The sequence below is a fragment of the Hippichthys cyanospilos genome, chromosome 15 (assembly GCF_059441005.1).
Source record: "Hippichthys cyanospilos isolate Australia breed blue-spotted pipefish chromosome 15, RoL_Hcya_1.0, whole genome shotgun sequence".
NCBI classification, from domain to species: domain Eukaryota; kingdom Metazoa; phylum Chordata; class Actinopteri; order Syngnathiformes; family Syngnathidae; genus Hippichthys; species Hippichthys cyanospilos.
Genome location: NC_142383.1, coordinates 7495001 through 7518165, shown reverse-complemented (window position 1 = coordinate 7518165; position 23165 = coordinate 7495001). Strand labels below are relative to the sequence as shown.

The 23165-nt window shown below is 38.6% G+C and overlaps 1 protein-coding gene across 1 annotated transcript in view; it reads right to left on the bottom strand.

Annotated features, from left to right (window-relative positions):
- Nucleotides 1–1471: 1471 nt before the first annotated feature.
- sardh (sarcosine dehydrogenase) overlaps nucleotides 1472–23165 on the bottom strand; it is a 45054-nt gene continuing 23360 nt past the window's right edge. Inside the window, exons 13-22 of the mRNA XM_088435887.1 lie at nucleotides 18389–18472; nucleotides 17226–17339; nucleotides 16937–17075; nucleotides 13817–13930; nucleotides 12310–12457; nucleotides 6562–6655; nucleotides 3631–3793; nucleotides 2819–2987; nucleotides 2473–2608; nucleotides 1472–2377 (exon numbers count right to left, since the gene is read on the bottom strand). Of these exons, the coding sequence (XP_088292013.1) occupies nucleotides 2249–2377; nucleotides 2473–2608; nucleotides 2819–2987; nucleotides 3631–3793; nucleotides 6562–6655; nucleotides 12310–12457; nucleotides 13817–13930; nucleotides 16937–17075; nucleotides 17226–17339; nucleotides 18389–18472 (1290 nt within the window). The 3' untranslated portion in view covers nucleotides 1472–2248. The remainder of the gene's footprint in view (nucleotides 2378–2472; nucleotides 2609–2818; nucleotides 2988–3630; nucleotides 3794–6561; nucleotides 6656–12309; nucleotides 12458–13816; nucleotides 13931–16936; nucleotides 17076–17225; nucleotides 17340–18388; nucleotides 18473–23165) is intronic.

The window sequence follows — 23165 nt, the reverse complement described above, 5'->3', positions numbered from 1 at the left end:
ATAACTCTGATTTGTGTCCCTGGTGGGATTGACCCACATGGTGCCTCGAACTTTCAAGTTCCAGCAAGTAACTTACATTAAATCTATAATGTGTCAAACTGTGTTGATAATACACAAAGCAGCAGCAGGCAGAAAAGCTATCTGGACCAGCAGCTTGCTTCAACACAAACCCAATAAGCCACAGTCGATCAAACTGGCAAGATTCAACCAATAAAAGCCCAAAGCCCAATGGCCTCTAAGAAGAATGGATTGGTGAAAACAGACACCGTCATCTCAATCAAACTTGAATATGCTAAAATTTAATTTGTTTATGTTAACAATTTTTCCACATAATTAGACCAGAAGGTCCTTCATCACCAAGTCCTTCACAGAAAGTCCGCCGTGGTTCTTATTAACGCTGCACAGTAACAAAAAGTAATTAAGTCAAAACAAATACGCTTTTGTCTTTGTGTTCAATGTCATCCAAGTCATACTGTGGCTTAATGTTTTTTTTTTTTTTTAGTTCTTAAGTGATGATTCTCATAATAGACATAAGTCATCTGTAATGTGACTCAAAAGTGCCTGCAGGAATAGTAGTGTGTAACTGGAGAATGTAATACCGGAAGAGCGTCCAGGATGAGCCAGAAACAAGGTTATATTATCCTGTATATACTTTTGAAACATCCTGCCACACAAAGGCAAATTACCATTTGACTGAGAACAGATATTGTTCTTAGCCTCCGTATTGAGATTGTCAAGCTGTCATACTTTCAGCTTCAAAACCATTTTGATTAAATTTGGGCTTGTCATAAGGAGAAGGGCACAGAGTGTACTAATAGCTTATTTTTTATTAAATTGGTGGATAAGAGTGGATGCCGCTGTGTTGGCAAAAACACCATTTCAAACGCATTTTAAGACATGAAATTAACAGAGTTCTATTCCAGTTTAGTAGGTGCACTTATGCATAAATCACATTCTTGTTCTTTACTTTTTCAGCATTTACCACAGTACCTTGAAGACAAAATGCAATTTAAAGCTGTCCTGAGGTGAAACACATTTTTTTTTGCATTCAATCAAAGTAAATATGTAAAGATCATTTTAGCTAAAAGCTATGAAATTAAGTGCTTCCCATGCAAGAAATTAACAACAAATTAGTGATTGCGGCAACAATGTGAGCTGCTGTTATAACTTGGGGTTATTTGGCTAGAGGAAAAACTAATTAGCTTGATTTGAATATTTAATGACATGGTTTCAAAAAGGTCTAACTTGATTGTTTGCTGCTTATTTGATCCTTTCAGATTAATCCTGTCAATGGGAAAACTCAGTATTAACTGGTTCACTCCCAAGGATATATTTTTTTACATTTTCTTAAAAGTCCAGTTATTCAAACCCAGATTGTCATTTATTAACATTATATATATATATATATATATATATATATATATATATATATATATATATATATATATATATATATATATATATATATATATATATATATATATATATATACTGTATGTATACACACATTTTTTTTTCCAATATCGGAAAATATTTAGATGTTTAAAACTGGCAGGCACTAAATGTGTCATGCACTGAAATAATCAGTTATCTTCGTGCTTATGTAATTAAAGTAATCTATTAATTTAGTACTTTAGATAATTAATATAATTTAGATCAGGGTTCAGCAACGTGGTGCCTGCAGGCACCAGGTAGCCCCCAAAGATCACATGATAGCCCACGGGCCTGTTCTGCAATGAGCTTACAAGTGATAGAACATTGGTGATTTTCTATGAATTTTACAAACAATTATACATGTATTACATCTACATTTCATGTTAGACTTGATTCAGATATTTACCAGAACTGTTACTTAATTATTGTGAAAAATCATTAACATGATTGGGCTCTTCACATAAACCGGTAGCCCTTTGTATTACTCAGTACCAAGGAAGTAGCTCTCAGTTTCCAAAAGGTCGGTGATCCCTGCCTTAGATACTTACTTTAGGTAATAACCTACTATATAATAATGAGCTAAGCACCCTGAGAAGAGGAAGGGTCTTTTGTGATATCGCTCCCAAATTCATTTCATATTCAAATCACTCAATATAAGTTAATATCAAGTCCATCAAAACCCGTCCAGGCCCAGTATGGATAAAAGTTCTCCATTTGCCTGAGACTATTGAAAACCTGCACCTGCATGGCAGAATTTGAGGCCGGCTCTTCTCAGCCCCAAGTTGAGGAGATGTTCACTCCTGTATAGTCAATGTCAATTGTAGACGCCTTTCACACGTTTGTTCTCGGGGTCAAAGGGAGATCTAAGGTGGGCCTTGGCCTTGTACGTCACTCCCATCCTCTCCAGTGTGAACTCGCCACTCTTGATGAAATCAGCGCTCACCTACAGAAGGAGAGGATTTAAAGTAAAGCGAAAACCAACAAGCAGGTGGCAAAGGGAAGGGAAAAACTAAACGGCAAGAAAAACAACATAATTACCACTCCTCCATCGGGATTGCGGATGTATCCATAGCCGATTGTCTTGTCAATAAAGAATCCGTAGTCAGCGCGGCGAAGGTGACCAACAGGGACGCCATTACGGAAGATTGCCTCTAAGCCAAACATTGGTACTTTCCTGTTAAAAAAAAAAAAAGTCAGAAAAATTCACTCTGATATGAATGATAAAATTGTTAACTCTTGCTTAGTTGTCAATACATTTAAAAAAATAGTTCAATTTAAATTAGATGGATTATAGGTACATGTAAACAAAGTCGGACTATAAAAAAATTGTCGAGGTGATATCCTGCGTTTTTTTGTTTTTTTTCTCCAGTGAGTCTTGACTAACTCTTCGATGGTGAAGGACACGATGCGTCTCCTGAGGCCCTCCTCCTTCTGCTTTTCCAGCCTATGTCGACCCTGGAAGGGGATGGAGCTTTTCAACTTGCAGGTGAAGGCTAGCCCCGCCTCCAGGGGCGTGTCGTCCGGGCGAAGGTCGGCGTGCCAATGGCGGTAACCTGACAAAGTGGAGGGGGCTTGTTACAAGTAGTTAAGGTTGTCACTAGTGAATCTTTTAAAATAATAAATGAATAGCCTAAGGTGGAATATGAGTTTAATTGAGTCATCATTTATTATCTTCTATCAAAATTTGGCTACACTAACCAGTTAGCAATCACAATTACCATTAGCTTGATGACATAATACCATTTGTGTATATTTTGCCCATTTGTGGAGTTAAAATTATAATGAACATATAACATTTGTTTCCTCCCAATGCATTTTGATAAGTGTCATTATACAGTATGTGGATTTTTACTATTCACAGGCCAGCCTGCTTCTTATTCACCAAAATCAATGATTAACTTTTCGATATACTATTATGGGAGCACTCCACATTGTTGTGCAAGTCCATTTTTGTCTTCTGGGAGCTGCAGGACTTCATTGTTATGCAGAGTCAGTTAGAATCATGATAGGCCTGCCTAAACTCCATAACTTTTATTGTGTGTCCAGTATTTCCAAATTCAAAAAAGCATATTTTTAATAATTATCTGGCTCCATCCCAATCGTTAATCTTTTTAAACAGCAGAATATTTACTGTATATCTCAATTATAAAGCTAAATATGTTGAATATTGAAAGCAAACTTGAGATTTCAAGTTACCTTTCTCTATACTGAGGGAGTCGATGGCCCTGTAGCCTGAATTGATGATACCGTGTTTGGCGCCGGCGGCCATGACGGCGTGGTAGACGGGAAGACAGGAATCTTTGGGAACATGCAGCTCCCAACCCAGCTCGCCGACAAAGGACAGCCGCATCGCTCGCACCTGGACGAGAGGCAGATGAGGAAGCTTAGAAAGGATGGAGCATACACAAACACACACACAGTAAACATTCCCACACCCTCACCCATGCACACATTTAATCTTGAGGCGCCACACTGACTTGCATTTGAATAGTGACTGTATAAAAAGGAAAGAAGCCAGGAAGGGGGAAACCAAAATGAATAGAAAGCACACAAATCACAGCAAACCCGTGCAAAAGATGCAATTATTTTGGTTTTAGAAATTACACATCCGCCAAAAAACACCTCTGGGAGTCGAAATGATGGAAGGGAGGAAAAGGACAGAGGAAGCATTTTACGCATAGGAAACAGGAAAGGCAAAGAAGAAAATCTGATTCTAATAAAATATAGAGCATTTGAAAATTGGCTGCTCCCCTTTTAATCATCATTCTCATCTTGCAATCTCTGTTGCAGAGATTTCAGCAATCCCAGAATGATGAGTTTGCGAGATAAAATCTCAAAAGCTAGTCATTACAAAACAGACACTTCTATGCAGCGCAGTTTCGAAGACCATGCTCTTCAGATAAATAACTTTCTTTTCTTCATACATCCTGAAGTTGTAGGCGCAAAACACATTTTTTGGCTGAAAACTTTTGGTGGCATTCCTAGATCTCATCAATATCAAATGGGAAAAGCTACAGAAGGAATACCTGCTCACAAAAAAGGTGACGGGGGAAAAAAACAGCAAAGCACTGAATAAGGCATACTTTGGATGGATGATGACCATGGAATCATAAATATGATTTACTATGACACAACATGGAACCAAAAGTGCTGGATGTGTTTTTGTCAGTGCATTACGGCACAATACACAGTAATGGGCACAGTCTTCATGCATACTCCCATCTTCACAACTTCTATTTGTTAAAAATATTACTCAATAATCAGGTGTACTGTTTAATTCCACTGCACATTATATATGACTAAAAAGATTTGACACTGGAGCAGATTCATGCACTTTACATTCTGCCCTATGGGAAATTAAATATGAGCAAATCTGCGGTCGACCAGGGTCCCAAAATAGATTGTGTTCATGGTTCCGCTGTATTAGAATAATGCTTTGATAAGGAGGCAACGCTAAAGCTCAGAAGGCTGGTGAAAGTCATCTAGCGAGCAAATGAGGAAAAGTAGTGTGAATTAAGGAGAGAAATGCCTCCAACTGTTTCCCCAGTGGGCGCAGTGACAGTTGGGCCATCTGGCCAGCCGAGGTTCACCCTGGGCCCCATATGTACATGTCGCTCCGCACGTTCACAAAACTGCAGACTCACCAAACCTGCAGAGATGTGAGCGACGCATGTACACCCTTGCAGCATCCAACACGTGCACCATACGAGCCAACACACACTAATTGAGAAGAATTCAAATCACCCAACAGACATCGTACACTCGGTTCCTCTAGCGAGTTTGTGGAAGAAAGAAAAAAAAAAACTGAGAAAGCGGAGTGGGGAGGGAGCGCGAGGGCAGAGCGCTGTGTTCTCGCAGCACTGCAGCCATTAAAATGTCACCCAGACAAGACCAGTAAGCAGCACCAACACTGCACAAGCAACACACTTGTGCACCCGCACAAACACGATGCCGTCTACAGTCACTTGTGCCTTGAATAATTCACGCAAGAGCAACTAAGACAGAGGGCTCGGGCATGTGTTCGGCGCTGCAGGAGCCGGAACAACACGCTTGCTTTGGTCCCAGGCCAATGACCATGTTGGTCAGTCTCAAAGAATAAAGTTGCAGTAATTTCTCCAACACACGTAGACTCAACTATTCATTGATTACAAAACTTAGTACTTATGCAACTAACAAAATTTGACGTTACATATAATCAAAAAACAATCATGAAATAAACTAATAGCAGATTAAAATTATATTATTTAAAAAATAATAGCCAAAAAAAGCCTGCTATACCCAAATTAGCCTCTCAGACTGGCATGCAGGATGTAAAAAAAAATTTGAAATGCGGCTTTATTAATCCAACTCATTAAAAGATTGGGAAGAACATATTAGACTGATTAATACTCGCAAAATCAGCTAAATCTCTTTTTTTTAAGTCTACATGTATACACCAAAGACATTTTGCACCAGAAAAAAAATATTAAATATTGAATCACCCATCAAACATTATTCAAAATTTTTTGATTGCTTTACAATGATTGGATACAAGTAACACTGTTGTCATTATATTACAGATAAATCCATACAGTAAATTTGTATCCTCAAAAATATATCATGAAATTTGTTAAGGAGCTGATTTTGTGGCCCTGCCATTCAAAACTAAGTAAATCTGAATTTTTACACGCAATGATTACGTGAGCGCCGCAAATAAAATGGTATTACAACTGCATTTCTCTGTCAACATTCGTTATTTGAAGGGATATCACTTCTAATATGTATTTTTGTTATGCGCTTTGTGCGGATTTTCCAGTCCTACTAGAAGTTTAGCAACAGTTGAAGAAAGAACAAAGTTAACTGTTGAAAACAATTAATGTGGTGGCATTGCAGCACTTGAGCCCGTGCGTGTTTGTGTGTGTGACTGGTGCTAGGCAAGTTCAATCAACTTCAATGACCTCTGCCGAAGGTTTGAAATCATGAAGCAGTTCGGCTCGACTGCTTGCTTCTTCCCCTTAATTAACTTATTTTACCATTTTCACAGGGTTACAAGGGGGTTACTTTGAAGCCATTAAATGAATCACTTCCAATTAAAAGTCAAGCCTCCGACTGTTTGTGTGCTATGCGAAAGGACGTGTGTGTTCTCACCTGATGGCCGGCAGCGTTGACAACTTTGTGGGTGGAGAAAGGGAACGCTTCATTGCTGAGGTCGGTGTCCAAAACCTCTTGTAGCACGTCGCGGCTGGACAAGGCCAGAAATTATTAATAGGGTCAATGAAATAGTTCTAAATATCATTGTAAAAATGTTTTCATTAAAAGAGAAAGTTAAAAACATTCATTAAAATATTCTGTTTTATATGCCGCACATGAGTCCAGCATTTAAAAGACTGGTTCACATTGTGGAATCTAAATTAAACATCAAAATCCACTCATTTTCATCCACTTGCCATTGACAGAAAATTACATCACAGTTGCGTGTGACTCTGGGGACAACCAATCACTGCTCACCTGTTTTCTCTTTTCCTCATGTGACATCAGTCATGATGGTTACTTGAGTATCCATGATGACATTTTCAGTCAAAGAGATGAAAAAAATGAGTGGATTTTGCTGCCTAATTCAAAGCATTGTTCAAAGCAAACTAGCAGAGTCAGAATCAACAGGGCCTCTACTGGTTGCAGTAATTCATGTTTATTCAGACATCTTGACAATTTGTAGTCTAGTCTAAACCTAGATTGGTATGGGAAAAAATGCAAACTCTATTCAGAAAATCTCTGTCTTAAATTTGAACCTCAGATCTGTGAAACAGCTATGTTAATAGCCGTACCATGCTGTAAAATAGTCCTATCAAAAGATTAAAAACAATGTAGTTAAGATTCACAATTGATCTACTTAAATTCATTTATGCCCATTAAAAAAAACAACAACTCAATTTATATTATTATATACAGTGTGTTACTGTGACAGCTCAAAAGATTGATATACAAAGACAAAAAGTGGCTTCATTCATTTATTCCTTTTAACAGACTGATGTGTTTGAGGCGAGTTTTAACCATCAAGAGGAATGGCGCCGCCAAATAACCAGACAATAATATCAAAATAAAACATCATTTATTCTGTCCATTGCAGACTTTAAAAATGTGTTGTTCTCAAATTTGTTTGGGAGAGAGTTTTGCTATGGCTGGCTACTGTGGCATCTTTAACTCTATTGTTAGCTGTGGCTGAAGTTGCTCTTTGCATTTATGTGGTAAGCCAAATGTCTGCTTCTGTGGTAGGCAAAATCCTTCCTGCAAAGAATGCATATCAATACCTTTATCAAAGGAGTCCTCAGGCCGTTTTTTTAAATGTGCCATTCATACAACGAATTTCATTTTATACCTGCTGTACAAAGACAATAAATTAGGCATTCTATTCAATTCTACTGACAACTCACATGCGTTTCCATTTTCACATCTGCCCTCTGCCTCTGAACTTGCCCTTCCACCCACAACAGACACCTATCAGATGATGTCTAACACAATGCCATCCAATCAGCGTCCACTTCAGGGTGTGATTGACCTTTTTCCAACCATAAACAAGTCAAGCAAAAAAGTCCGATGCATAAACAATGGATCAATCAGCATACAGAGCGCAAATTGTGAGATTAAAAATTCAATTTATTACAACTGTAATCAATTGATCCCAATTCCTGATATTTTGACAACCTCAGCTGTAAATATGTCATTGTCTTTTTTTATATTTGCCGTAGCGTAGCTGGGAAGCAAAGCGGCTTAAATAAGTATCTAATGGCTACTGAACTGTATGCTCCTTGGTTCCTATAGTGATGACTGAATCTGGGGCGAACACATTTGTTTCCAGAAAACCAGTTTGGTAAAGAAGGCTGACGTTAAAGAGATTTAAAAATAATGGTCAGAGTGTAATACGAAAAGCAGCTGTTTATGGGAAGTTCTCTGTGTCACACTTAGACAAATCCTGCTCCCATATAAGATATATTGTATTACATCAAGATGGATGCGATAAAAAAAGCTTATTGCTCACAAACAATCTAAAAAGGTGTTTATAACTTCTCCCACAAACACACACATGCACAAAATCAATATTACATAAAAATGAGTCAGCAGCGCAAAAAAAAAAAAAAAGTTCAGGTTTACTTTGCTTCTTGTACACTTGCAAGGTCGCAGCGATAGAACGTAACACTTCTGAAGGATATTTTTGTAGAAGCAACAACAAATGTCAGAAAGCTATGAGTGAGGTTCGGGAACATGTTCTATTTTCTCCAAAGCAATCAATGCAGTTGTAGATGGCAGAAGCTATGCTCGTGCAAGCATGCAGTCGTGCATGCAGCACTGTCGACGCCTAACTTCTGTCCTCCCTGAAGCTACGCTTTGTTCATTGAACTTGAGAACACACAAGGAAGAACAATTAGCTATAAATAAATCTGTGAAAAGGTTGTGTGCGCTCGCTCGAGAGGTTTCGCATCCACCATTCTCGTTCTTGGACATGCCACTAATCCATAGCTTTTTTGGCATAGGCCGCACATGAATATACTTGATGGGGAAATGTTGAACTGCGGAGCTAAAAGAATAAATGTATTGGTCATGAACACTAACAGGAAGTCTGGGCTGATCCGTTGTGCGGTTGGGATCGTAACGCAAATTCGCCATAATATACGTGTATGCAATTAAAAAACATCATAAATAAAGAAATTTAGAAAGGCCTTATTTACCTTAATCTGACGAGCTTGTTATGGCCATATACCCTAGTGAGGGTAGCCTAGCCCAGGGTAGGCTATCTTCTTCGTATTCTTGATCATCTCCAGCTTTGTTTCCATATAAGTCATCTAATGACTTCTCTCTCTAACGTCACTAGCAATCTTGGGACCCATCGCTCACCCATTCAAATTTGAATTAAGCAGTAAAATGCACAATAGTTATTTTAAGCAATCAGACGTGATCCAGTCCATAGCATGCCGCCATTTTGATAGTGGCGCCGGCCAATAGGAGACCAGTATCTTTGGGAGTCGTGACGCAGACTAATAGCAGACCAGCATCTGAGTGACGCGTTGCAGTGCAGGCAGTTTGACGGGACCAGAAAATAAGAGCAATTACCTAAAAACGCCTGAAGATGGAGACAAAACAAGACAAAGCCAACCCCTAGGGTCATGACAGTTGTTTTTGCCACAGAGCGGGAAAAATACCGTAAGGCAGGCATGTCGTACCCTGGAGGTCCACTGTGTATACGTAAAGCTCAACCAAAATATAGTGTATAAACAGGTATGCACATAAGGTAGGTACGCAGAGATCTCTGATGGGTAACGTTGCATGCTTCGCTTTGTAACTTTCACACATGACAACAACCAAGCCTGAGCTGAACATTTTCTTTTTTCCTGCAAAGTGGCTCCAAGATTTTCCGTGGCTTGAAGCACGTTTACAATTACATGTGGTGCAAAATTTACCGCTTTTGTCCTCAACTGGCGGACAAAACCGGTGCATTTGATACAGGATCAAAAATTTTCAGTCATCCTTTATTTGACAAATATGAAAAGAGCCTGTGTATGTAGCGCAACTTAAAAAGAAGATAAAAAGAATGATGAAACGATAAAAAAAAGCTAATCAAGAAGCAATAGCTAATAGCCCTTTTGCTAGGTGGCGAGACAAACTGTAGGAACAACGCAAGCTCTATGTAATCGTTTTCTCCTTACCATTCAAAAGGGAAGCATGTGCGCCCCTTGTGTTCTTATTCTGAGGATATGTATTTGTTTGATTAGTGAAGCAGCTTGAATTGGCTGTCGGGGCTGCGTATCATGCTCTTGAAGGAGATCGTTTACGTTGTCGCTTCACAGTTGACAACTTAGAATTTATCTCTGACTTCCTAGGTCCTGAACAAACCGTGCAAACCATAACTGATGGAGTTGTAAGCCTTAAAAAGAGTTCTTGGGTCTGTATACAGTGTACTGTATATGTAAAGTACATTTTTTCAATGGATTTTTTTCCCCACTATAGTATGCTATTTTAAGTGCCAAATTCCCAGGAGACTTTGGGGGTTAATCCTGCGCTAAGACATTTCACAGGAAGGTTCATGTTGATTAATAATAGTGCACTTACAAAATAACACCGCATTTAACTTAGTGTCTTACTGAATTCTCATGAGACCCCATGGAACCTTATTAAACATTGCTTGCCAGAATTTCGACGGAAAAGCATGCACGTTTATTATCATAAACATTCAAATGTTCTACTCTCTGAAGCTAAAATATGCCTTAATTAGCTCATATGGTCACGCATGTCAAGATCCAGTCAATAATCCCCACAGTCAACATTCAATTATTGCGCAAGTCTATAATGAAACTAGCACACACACAGCGCACACACGCTCAGCGTAACAGGCTCCCGGAGCCAGTGACGCACTTTGACGCAAGCGTTCACAGCAAGTGGGAACGGAGAAAGGCGGGGGGAGGGGGCGAACATTCTAAGAGTTGGTTGAGGATAAAAGAAAAGTGTGGATGGCAGGGAGTAGGTTGGATACCAAGATCAAGGGAAGATGAGAAAAAACTGCTCAAGGGGAAGACATCAGCACAACACAGAGCAGAATGTGACTAAATGTAAACGCAGTGATGTGATGGCGGGGTCTTCTTGTAAAGCATGAAGCGAGAAGAATTTCTGAGAAGTCCTTAATATGTATGTACACTGGTTAAAAGCTGAAGTACAACATAAAAAGAAAGTCAAAGCAGTTCAAGGGCAATGAATGGCTTGAAACTGCAGAAGCGTTAAGTGGAATTCGCTTTAAAACATGGAATGAGCACTTCAATTGACTTTAAAATCCTCCATGAACAAATATATATTTATGGAAAAAATGAATGCTGAAGTACATGCAAAATTTGGCCCAACAAAGTACTGGTAGGCATATTACTTTCCAACACTACAAGGCCAATATTTCGGTTTTGTAAGGGAGATGAAGTATTACAGGTTTATGAAATGTTTGATTGTTTTGTTTTATTATTCTTATTTTTGCATCTTTCTCTCATAATAATCAAAATTAAATCAAATAAAGGCTTCAAATAGTTCAATTTGTGTGCGTGGTGAACTAATATAAAATAAAAGTTTTAGATATTCACACATATTTATACATACAAACATATTTATACATACATTATTGAAAGTAGCATTTGTCGAGAGCAAAAAAAGTTGACAATAATGAAATAGTCAATGAAGACTATAATTTCATAAAGACTGTTCAAACCTTTCTCTTCAATGCAACCATAAGTAATAAAATACAACAATTTTAATATTAAACAAAAATCCAAGTGTATGCGATGAGTGTCAGAGTCACACATTTACTGTATCAATTAATTAGTTAAATTAAGTATTTTTATTAATCACATTAACCAAATTTTCATCTTTAAATTTATACTTTCTACATGCTGATTAGATCAATTTCTATGCATCGGGCTTCTTATGCTTGAGTTGTTTGGGGTTGGAAAACAAGTCAATTACACATTGAAGTTGCCACATTCAATGTGTTTGGCATAACCTGATGGGCTTCTGCTCTGGGTGAGAGGGCAGGTTATTCAGATATGAAAATGCATATTTTGGAGGAATGTGTCTGTTTACCACCGAAGCAGGTCAATTTTAGCCTAACACATAAATGTAAGGCATCCTACTGCAACCACAGCGGCACTTTCCAAAAACATTCATGTTTATTTCATTTGACACTAAATTCTCCATAGGCGTGAGTGTCAATTTTTATTAACCTGTAGGTGCCCTTCAGATGTATGGTGTCAATTCAAGTATTCATTCCGTAGAAAATGATTGAACCATAAAATATTTGGGAGCATTTCAACTTGTAATATGGTGCAATAAAATGTTATAATATCCATATTCCATTTGTGGCCACCTTACCTCTTAGGTCCCTGGATGCTAATCATGCCCATGTCCTCTGAATGGTCCGTGAGCTGGCAGCGGAAGCCCTGGTCCTGAAGCACTGTTCGAATGTGGTTCCAGTTGTGCTCGGCAACACCGCCTCCGATTGCCAGGTAGTATGCATCACCTGAAGTGAAAGAGGAAGAAATTCAATTGTTGTACTAAATTAAATAAATAAATAACACGGAAACGTAAGTGCAACAATTTGCCTTTATATAACAGGTGTCAAATTTGAGTCTTTGAGGGCTGGTATCCTGCATCTTTTCAAACCTTCTATCGAAAACACACTTGATTCAAGTAATTAGGATCATTTTCAAGCTCCTGCAGAGCTCGATCAGCGAGTAAGACAACAGACACACACACACACTAAAGAAACAATAACCGCTGATAGAGCCAATCAGAAGTTGACCTTATCTGTCCAATCTATTTAAACAACCAAAAATTTCGTACTACAAGCAGCCAATTATTTAGTTTTGAACCCTGCAGTTTTTAATGTGATGCAGTTATTGTTTTTATGTCTGTAGAGCTTCAACGAATCACCCGGTCTCATGACACCTGACCAATGAAATTACCAAATATGTCACAGTGCACCAATTAAACTGTCCACCCGGATACCGAATATTCATCAGCTATTTGAGGGAGGAGCCCTGAGAGAGCGAGTAAGCTGATGCGAGCGAAAAACCAAACATGGAAGCAGTATGCAGCTGTCCACCGCTGTTTGAAGGGCAGTTGAGAGTAAAAATATTCATCTCGACTAATTTTGATGACCATAGGCAACAAGTGCCAATAAATATAGCCATCTTTGCAGTGGAACCCTGGTATGTACTCATTAACAAATGTGCCACATGTGGCAACAAGAAGGACCGAGAAAGGTTCTGGGATGCTGTCTAACTATAGCTGCGTTTGGTATTGTTTGGGGGAAGAAAGCAGCTAATCTCTCTATGTAAACTTTCTTTGCGAATATCTCATTTAATAACGTGAAGACCCACGACTATCAATATGAAGCGGTCTACAAATGTACAAATTACTAGTTTTTAAATGTTAAATTAAGCTGATGCCGATTTTCCTTGTGTGTTTCGTAGGCCTTAATTTTTTATATTGATTTATTTTACAGCTGACCTGCTATTTACGAGGGTGTGGCCCAGATATCATGTATATATGACGGCCCCTTGAAACGCATTCGGGGAAAAAAGAACTCCAAAAAGTCTTCTCAGAACACTGATAAAGATTCATTACACATACATATGGGGGGACTGACTGTATATTCTGAGAAACCTTAGATTATTAATGATGGAGGTAGACCCTGTAATTTAACTGTCCTGACACCAAGTTTCTGAAAAGGTGGGAGTTGACTTGGATGACAGTTGAATAACAAGTGGAAGAATACATAATGTCACTGAAGAAATATATTCTTTGAAATCAGATATTGGAAATTGGGGCAGAGCAGTTCCAAAAGCATACGAATTGTATTGACACGGTCACTTACCATTGGATTCAGGTGCCAGTGGGAGGTTGGCAGCTCCGGATTCTAGTCTGCTCACTGTCAGGTCAGCTTCAGTCCCACCCCTTGAATTTAGCATGCAGGTGTACACTGTAGAACCTAGACACACAGAAAATAGCGTTGAACCCTTTGGAGGCTTCAAACCAAGCAAAAATGTCAAAGAGTGATTGACATGATTCCAATGTTGATTCACACAATTGTACTAAAAAAAGAGGCTCTTTTTGTTATTTTACACAGTTAGCTCATATGTACATTATCAAACGGATTAGCTCAGTACACCAAACCCCTCGCACCTTTCAACGCTTTTTGTATCGATAGACGGACAGCAATTTCTCCAGAGGCCTAGCCCAAATCTCAAAGGAGAACACATCAGATCTGCCTCGTTTGTTTCGCCGTGGCTGACACGCTTTTGAAGCTTGTGTGCGATTCCTGGCAGCAGCGTTTGTCAGACTGTCAGAAGATGTACCAAAAACAAGTAAACCCTTTTTGTTCAGAAGCTGCCACGGTTGAACGTGAACCCCCATTAAAACGGAAATGTCAACTGAACGCATCACTGCCAGAAACAGTCACCGCGAGACCGCCGGCGACATTGTGTCGGATGACATCTGTGTATAATTTCAAGAGACATAAAACGATAACATGTCCGTCACCCGGCTGGCCAGGGGACATGCTAAACCATGACTGTCCTTCAGCCATCACGCACTCCAATGAATGATTGACATGAAACATTAGCATGAAAGCATGCGGTGTATCTGTGTGGTAACACATTGCAACTGTGACAGATGGGCATCAATATTTCTTAGCATTTGATAATATATTAAAAAAAAAGGAAGTAATAATGGAAAGTTAGACCCTGAAGTATTTGATAAGTGCCAGCTTTTAAGTGAACCACTAAAAATATCAAAGGATTAAAAGAAAGAAACTCATAATAATGTTTTGATAGTAACAATAATGTTTTGGAATCCTTTGGACAGATGAAGTCAAGGTCAACTTGCATTTGAATGAATAGATGAAAAGGTGCCAAAGCCAAACACATAATAGAAAAACATCATCCTGTTGAAACAAGCTCAGTAGTGTTTTTGTGATGACATGACTCCTAGTACAAGTAGTAATTAAGATGGGTTGTGAGAAGTAAAATGTTACACAATACTCTCTACTGCCATCAAGGCAAATATGGGATCATCTCTGGGAAAAGCATCTGCACGTCGGCGGATAATATTTTTTAATAAATTACTATTTTAGATTTTTTTTTTTGGACAAAAATATTTATTTTAAGATTCCTCCAAAAAATCTCCTTTCTATCTTTCAATTTCTCAGCAGGCAAATGATTAAAATCACGATCAATGTCTAAGAAAATTAAGGATTAGTAGATGATGCATATCGGTCCTAATGTGTTTATATCCAACTAGCTAGTGCACCCCGGTCAACAAATATGCCTCAAATTACATCGGAATCTTCCCATTTGACTCAAATGCATCATGTCGACATGGAAGAAGCGTTTAGGCACGTTTCATCTAGTAAATGAGCCTAAGGCTTGGTTCACCCTTCAGCCTGAAGTGACCCGATTCAGATTTTTTTTTTGCCTCTATCCAACCTGTATCTGACCATTTAACGGCACTGTGAATGACACGGAATGGATTTTTTCAAATGCGACCCAGGTCATATCCGATCTTTTGACATGTGACTTCAATCAGAAGGTCGAAGGTTGCATTCATGTAACAAACAAGCGACAAACGGCACAATTCTGCATTCAAAAAGACGGGAACACATTGGAAAAAACAAAATGGCGGAAGAGGCTAGAGATACTTGAGATACCTTGAGATACCTTGAGATACCTCAATGAAGGGATAGCAACATGTATTTTGACTCTGTGTCTCTTTCCCCCTCTCTCGCTCACTAGGAGCAATCAAGTTAATTTACTCTTTAAATTTAACAGATTGAAAATATTCTGTTTTAGATGTGACACCCATTTCAACATCACCATTTATTTCCAAAAACACATTAAGCGCACTCACTGTCTGTGACATCACAATGTCCTTAATGCGTAAGGGGGACAGGTTAGGGCCGATTAGCGTTCAAACACATCATATTTATTTGGAAATGTGAACAACCTCATAAAAAAAAAAATCGAATTTCACGAAGAATTAGAATTGAGCATTAAAGCCCTGCAGCGTAAACCTAACCTAATATAATAACTGTTAAAAAAAAATAATCAGTCAATGAAGGCCATCCAAGCAGTGTATCAATGCCTGTGTCATTTATTCATTTTTGGCCTTTGAGGCTGTTCTAGTATAAATTAATTTTTCAAACATGGATGGTGGACTGCTAGCTAGTTAGCATAACATGGGCGACACATGGGGTTTAAATTTCTAAAAGTGACAAACCAACCCGGGCAATACTATGAGCCTCTTGAGAATGAAGGTAGTTTTCATAAAATGTCATTCCTATGTAATCTCCTATGTAATACCCCCAAAAAAGCCGTGTTCCTGTGAAACCTTTCATTAAATTTGTATGACTTCCTTTAATCCACATCTTGAGTGGTTAATTTGAATGTTACGGTTCATATACTTCTGGATCGAACCGGATGCATCTCCACATTTCAATGATTTTGGATCACCACTTCAAATTTAGTGAGGGATATTCAGCCAAACTTAACTTTAAAATATCCCAGCGTGTGATGTATATTCCTTTTACGTAATTGGGACAGAATGTGTTTTAGTGCACCAACAAGAGGTAATTCTAATTTAAGTCGCTGCAATTCATGTGCAAGTTTACAGCCCATTCGCTTTTGGCTGTAGAGTAGGTACAATAAACGCTTGCCAAATTAAAAAAAAAAAAATCCTACACAAAGCTTGGATCAAACTGTTGGCTGCAATCCTAGGCTTCTATCTCACTGTCACCACAGAGGAACTTGATCCTGCCCAGCCAAGTGATAAAGTAAGAAAGCTTCGTTTCACAACTGTACCGGCTCCAAATACATAATTGGAGGTGATTGAGAAAATGTACCGCTCGCGTGTTGATGCCTCGTCTCATCCTTGAACAAACTGTCAACCATCTCGGCCATCTGTAGCTATCTTCATGGGTTTTGGTGGCAGTGAGACTGACCTGGCTTCTTGTTGACATCTGCAGTGAAAAGCCAATCAGCTGCTCTCTTGGCATCTGGACCGGTGAGATAGAATTTTCCAAAGTAGGACATGTCAAACACGGCAACGCCGTGCCTGCATGACAGGCACTCACTCTTTATCTGCATTTAAACATAAAATAAAATAAAAACGACTGTTGTGACATTAAACCCAAAACGCTACCGTGCGCCTTCAACCACCAAAACGCTCATCGGCGGAAGCGTGCCTGACAGCTGTGAAATGTCTGTCATGATGATGAAGCTCATGCGTACCACGTCATGATGTGGTGGAAAATCAAAGGTGTACTCTTTGCCCAGCAGCTCGTTATATTTGTACTGCTGATTCTTCTTGATGTCATAGGCTCCATAGTAGTCATAGTCTTTAACCTTTTCAGGAACAAAAATAAAACACATAAGGGAGGGGTTGATTCAAATAAAGTACCGTAACCTCAATTCAGGGTTAATTGTCTGCACAAATACAAGCGAAATTTGGGCAACAACAAACTGCGCAGGTACGAAATGAGATCTCACGAGATAAGCACAGCTGAAGATTTCTCGGCAACACAAATCTATTTACGTTTAATTGTTTTTTGGCAATGAAGCAGTATGCAGGAGAATGGGTTTCTTGTTCATGCTCTGCGTTGCATGACAGTAAAACATATGGCCAACATCAAAATAAACTTCAACAAAACAAACATTATATGGACACAAACGCGACAACTGATAACTTGATAAAAGCCAGATAAAAACAACACATCAGGGTTCTGAAATCACAGTGAATCGCCAATTCAGGTTGCTAGAAGCAACTTACTTACATTGACATTTTATTATATGCTGCCTGTTGCCAGCGGTTAGCGCGACTTCTAGCGTAAATTAGCCGGAGGCTAGCAGCGCTTCTGACATTGTTAAGGCTACTGAGAGCTGTTGTATTTATTATCATAGGCTGTTTAACACTTCCTGTACCAAGATATAGATATTGTATACTGTAAATAGACAATTTAAATAAAAAACAATCTGACACAGATGCCGTTTCTACTGATCATTTTCGGACGAATCAGGCTGAGTCAAATGTGTGTTCTGTGTCTCTGATATTACTTCATCTCACTGACCAAAATTAATCAAATTCTCTATAATCTCACTTCAAAAGTTGATCATTTATAATAGAGTGGAAATGACTCTTTTATGTTGACATTTGCATGCTAGACTTAATTTTGTTGGTGTCATATTTTCCACCACAAATGCTGCAAAAATGTATGCGCTCGTTCCTCTGAACTCAGTCTAGTGAGACGTCTTATAGGACGTCTTATAGGATGTGTGTTCCATCTCATCCCGAACACAAATGCAGTTGTCGTGAGATTAGCTTGGATTTGACGGTGCAAGCGCACTTAATGATGTGGTTGATCTGTGTACAGTATATGAGAATGTGTGTGTCTCACAGGAGCCTGTCCATCTTTGGTAAACCAGCCCGGTCTCTCCCAGCCATGTCTCTCCTGAAACACGCAGCCCTGCTCTGTCAGCACCTACAAACCACAGGAAGGAAACAGGCAGTCAACAACATACTGTAGTAAAGTGTTAAATTGGACAGAATCACAAACTGAAAAGCTGAAACGTATAAGTCTCACAAACATCAAAGCTTCCTTGAGTTTCATTCTGTATTTAGACAGACAAAGAATCAGTAACTGAATATGTATTTCTATTCCATAGCTTCACTCCACAGCAAAATTTTGGAAAACTATCCATATTTTGTATTTTACATTGGTAGTTACTATTATTGTTTAGTCTGGTTGTAAAACAACTGCCCTGAGAATCACAAATGAATCACAAATGAAATATGTTTGAAAATGAACCCATGCACTTCAATTTAAAAAATAAATACACATATTTGAAACATATTTAAAAAAAATAATAATAAGTGGAGCACGGTTTAGAAAAGGCAGCCGTTATAACCAAACATTTTTTTCAGCAGTACAATTTTATAATATGGGAAAGTCTAAGCCCATACAATATTACAGCAGCTAAAATGGGGATAAAGCAGACTATGATAACATATTTGAAAACACAGTGAATGTTTTAATTAACTTTTCTAAAGGTAGTTCCCGTAAAACACAACTTTTGACTTTCTGACTCTGACTACAAAGGCTCTTTTACATGTACTTTTGGTTTGGTAAAGGGCCAGTATGATCAAACCAAAGACATGCAATGCTAATGTAGTACAGCAGAAACTATTATCATTTGTCCAAACTTAGTTAAGGTTTTTGCATTATTCATTGTGAATTCCTCATAATGGTCCTCCGCCAAAACTTAATCTTTTTACTTGCTAATAATATAGCAGTCAAAAGTTTGGAAACACCTTAAAATACTATTCTACAGATTCATACTATTAAGTCTTGACAATGCATGGCTGTTAACTGCAATTCATTTGTTCCAAATCACAGAGCATCACATCACTAAGCTGACTGAGAAAGTGCCTATATGTGCCAAGGTGTTATCTGCTCAAATCGGGCCTAATTTGAACAAATCTAAATGATCAAACATGTTTTGTTTAATTAACATGTTTTTGTTTACCATATAATTCCATCTATATTTCTTCATAATAACAGTTTAACCATTCACTACAATGCAGCAAATCTGTAAATAATAAAAGTAAAAACACAGGATAACTTTTGACTTGATGTTTCCATGTAAAACTCTGAATCATACAAGGTTAAACTGACGAAGATCCGGGATAAAAATACCCATGCCATATTTCAACTTATTCAAACTGAGGCCATGTCCCAAAATAGAGCAGTGAAGTGACTGTCCAGCAAAAATCAATAAGCACATAAATGGCATGAAATGTCTCCTAATTCTTGATATGACTGAACACATCGGAATAAGATGCTTCACCTCTCAGCATCCTCCTCCTCGTTAGCATTGACAATCGCCCACAGTTGCTACTGTAGGTATATGTTCAGCAAGCCTGTCTCCTGCCAAACCTTCCCACACCATGCTATATTTACCATCTTTGCTACGCAGCAAACCTGTGAGCAGCCGTGTCAGAATGGCCACAGTTAGTGTTGGAAAAGAAGGATCGTGGCGCCTCCTAAAATTAGTCCATCTAATTAGTTTCCAAGGGACAAGTGAACACTAAGTACCTTTCATTCCTGGTGAGACCACGACCACACACAAAGGCAGGGCTCATTTAGGGAATAATGGACTTTTATTTTTCCAGCGCTGCAACTAAAACAGCATCAGCACTCATCTCAAGCTGAAGGAAGGCCAGTTGCTAGGCGATCACCTTTAGCAAGTGATTAGTATGGGTCTTAAAAAGGCTAGGCGATGGAGGTCAGAACAGTGTAGTCTCACAGGAAAGTTATCCTCAACCTGCAAAACATGCCTATTAGGGGGTGAAAATGGTGCCATAATTAGGATGGAGAAATACGATGTTACCACAAGACCACTCTCGCGGGAGGAAAGTACAGCAGGAGCATCAACTCCAGAGTTTTAATGTTACAAAGCAATTTTAGAGATACACTAGCTAATATGACATCGTCCGGTAATTGAGACTCATGAGTGTCGAAATGAATACTGAAATGAAGACATGATAGAGTGCAATTCTTGGCCGCATCCAGCGGAGGCAGTGTTGATTCCATCTCAATTTGTTTGTTTTGTGCGCAATAAATGGGGGTAAACTTGATCGCATGGGCATGTCTACGCCAACCTGAGACGTGGGACGATATCAGATTCTGACAGTATGATAATCTTGAGCAAAAATATCACTGTATTGAAATCACAGCTCCAACAAATATCATTTTAAAAGGGCTATTGTTGCTAAATAGCCATTTTTCTACATTAAAAATTCAGTTTTATTTTTAACTAAATATATAAGAGCATTTGTGTTAATAACTAATTCTGTTATAACAACAAACATTTAACAAGCTAAATTAAAATAAATATGTAAATAAAATCAAAACAAACCTTCAAAAAAAATCTCACGGCTGAGCCCTACTTGATAGAAACATTTTTTCTAATCAATAAAAGTACAGTACATGCCCCCACTTTTGTCTCAAGAATGGTTAGAACCATCTAATCCCTCACTTCTACAAATTCCCTGGAAAATCATATCCCATCACTGGTGAGCTATTTTTAGCACCGGCTGGCGGGCTACTCATGTGGTCCTTGGGGACTACTACCAGATGGCAGCGTTGGTGACCCCAGTTTTAGAGACATCAGAGAATCTGAGTCTTTGCTGTCTTAGATCATAAGGGAGAGAAACATGCTCAGAATTGGCCTCATAGTCAGTATGCATGTATGCAACTATGGGTCCTCTTTCATTATTTGGCTCTGTGTGACACAGGCATTGAAACAGGGCTTCAGAACATTCAAATAAGAAATCTCTAACACCTTTTTCTCCACTGAAAGATCAAGCAACCACAGTATCCCAATTCCCAATTTGCCTGTTTTTAACCCATTCACAACCAGGCCAGTAAAAATGGATCTTTGAAGTCCATAGCCGTAAATGGCAGTGAATGAGTTAAATGATCTTTGGTGAAATGGAAGTATTAGTAATGCATTTTTATTTTTTGATAAATATAAGGAGACTGATAGAGACAAATAGTATAATTAACTCATTCACCGCTAGCCCAGCAAAAATGGTTATTGGATGTCTATTGCAGTCAATTGTAATGAATGAGTTAACCATAATGAATTAAGGAGGTCAAATGTGTCTCCAAATATTCAATTATAATGATTCCCAAGTAACTCATGAGATTTAAACATTTCTAAAAAAAAAAATAGCCATGATGAAGATCTCTGCTAGCATAGGTATACTACACAAAATGGAGCATAGCTTTTCAATATCCACAATAAATTATTTAAAAGGACAGTATGGGTTTAAGGGAGTTTGCATTTTTCATCACAGAAATTGGCAAGCAGTCAGTCAGAAAAATAAAAGCATTACCTACTTCTTAGCCGAAGTAATGAGCCCCCAAAAACCAGCCGACAGTGACAAACGTTATTGTTAACGCAATCTGTTGTGCAGAAAAGTGCCGAGCAGCGTGTACAAGGACAGACCCTGTCAGACATTGTGGCAGTTAAATGAAGTCAGCAACAGGAAAGCAAGACTAAGTGGCCCATTAATGTTTAAATACGGTGGCAAGCGTCCATTAGGAATTTGTGCCGAGCGTAAGGGGAAGTTGAAAGACGTGCGAGACTAGGCGACTGCGGATAAGTGTATCATTTATAGTCGCGATGGCAGGGATGGCATTAATAAATGTAGCCGATGGAGAAGAGTGACACAGCTAACCGCCTTCTGCCTCAGCCTAAATGGTTTTTTTGACCGCATGAAACGGCAACAGAGGATGAAAGGAGGGAGGGAGGAAGAAATGACAATGACAAAGGAATTAAATGAGATACTGGGTAGGTCACAAAAAGTCAAAGAATAAGACATTAGTACATCAATCACAAATATGCAATTTCATTGCAAACATGGCAACCGATGACATAGACAGAGTGTGGGCTGCATTGTTATTAGTGACCGTAGTGCTGGTTTCGGAGACGTTGCTGTTGAGTTGTTTTACACTGTGGCTTTTACATGCTCGTGAGCAAATTGAACGGATGCAACGTAAGCAAAAATACATTTAAAAAAAAAAAATAAGGTAAATAAACACATACCGATAATTGGACCAAAGTTGAGCGACTGAGCAGTTAAACTATGGTGCAAGGTGTGGTAAGAATGATTTTTGTTGCCTGACCTGCTTGGAAATGGTCAAGGCTAGGGCTGTCACTACTACTTTTTTTTTTTTTTTAATTGACTCCTTTTGATTATTTCATTGAATAATGCCGTAATAGCTCGTCTCCCAATAATCTTCGATTGTTGAAACATGAGTCAAAGTGAGTTGGCCAAGATGGTCTGTCCACACGAGTCTTTTCTGTTCCAAATACTGCTGTGGTAGGCCAAGTCAACTTTGCAATTAAGGAATATCACTTTATTTTTCTCTCTCTTTTTTTTTTTTTTTTTAAAATTGGAAATGATCCCATACTCATCGAGGGAGGAGAGGGATCATGGCTTCAGCGGCGTTTCGAGCTTATTTCTAGTCAACTTGATTCTTTATTTTAAAGTAAATTTACCTGACTTGGTCGACATTTTTTCCCCAGCCATACTCAAAACCTTTAATGATATCAGTCTTCCAGTCAGGACGCAATATAAAATATGCATAGCATTCAACCAATTAA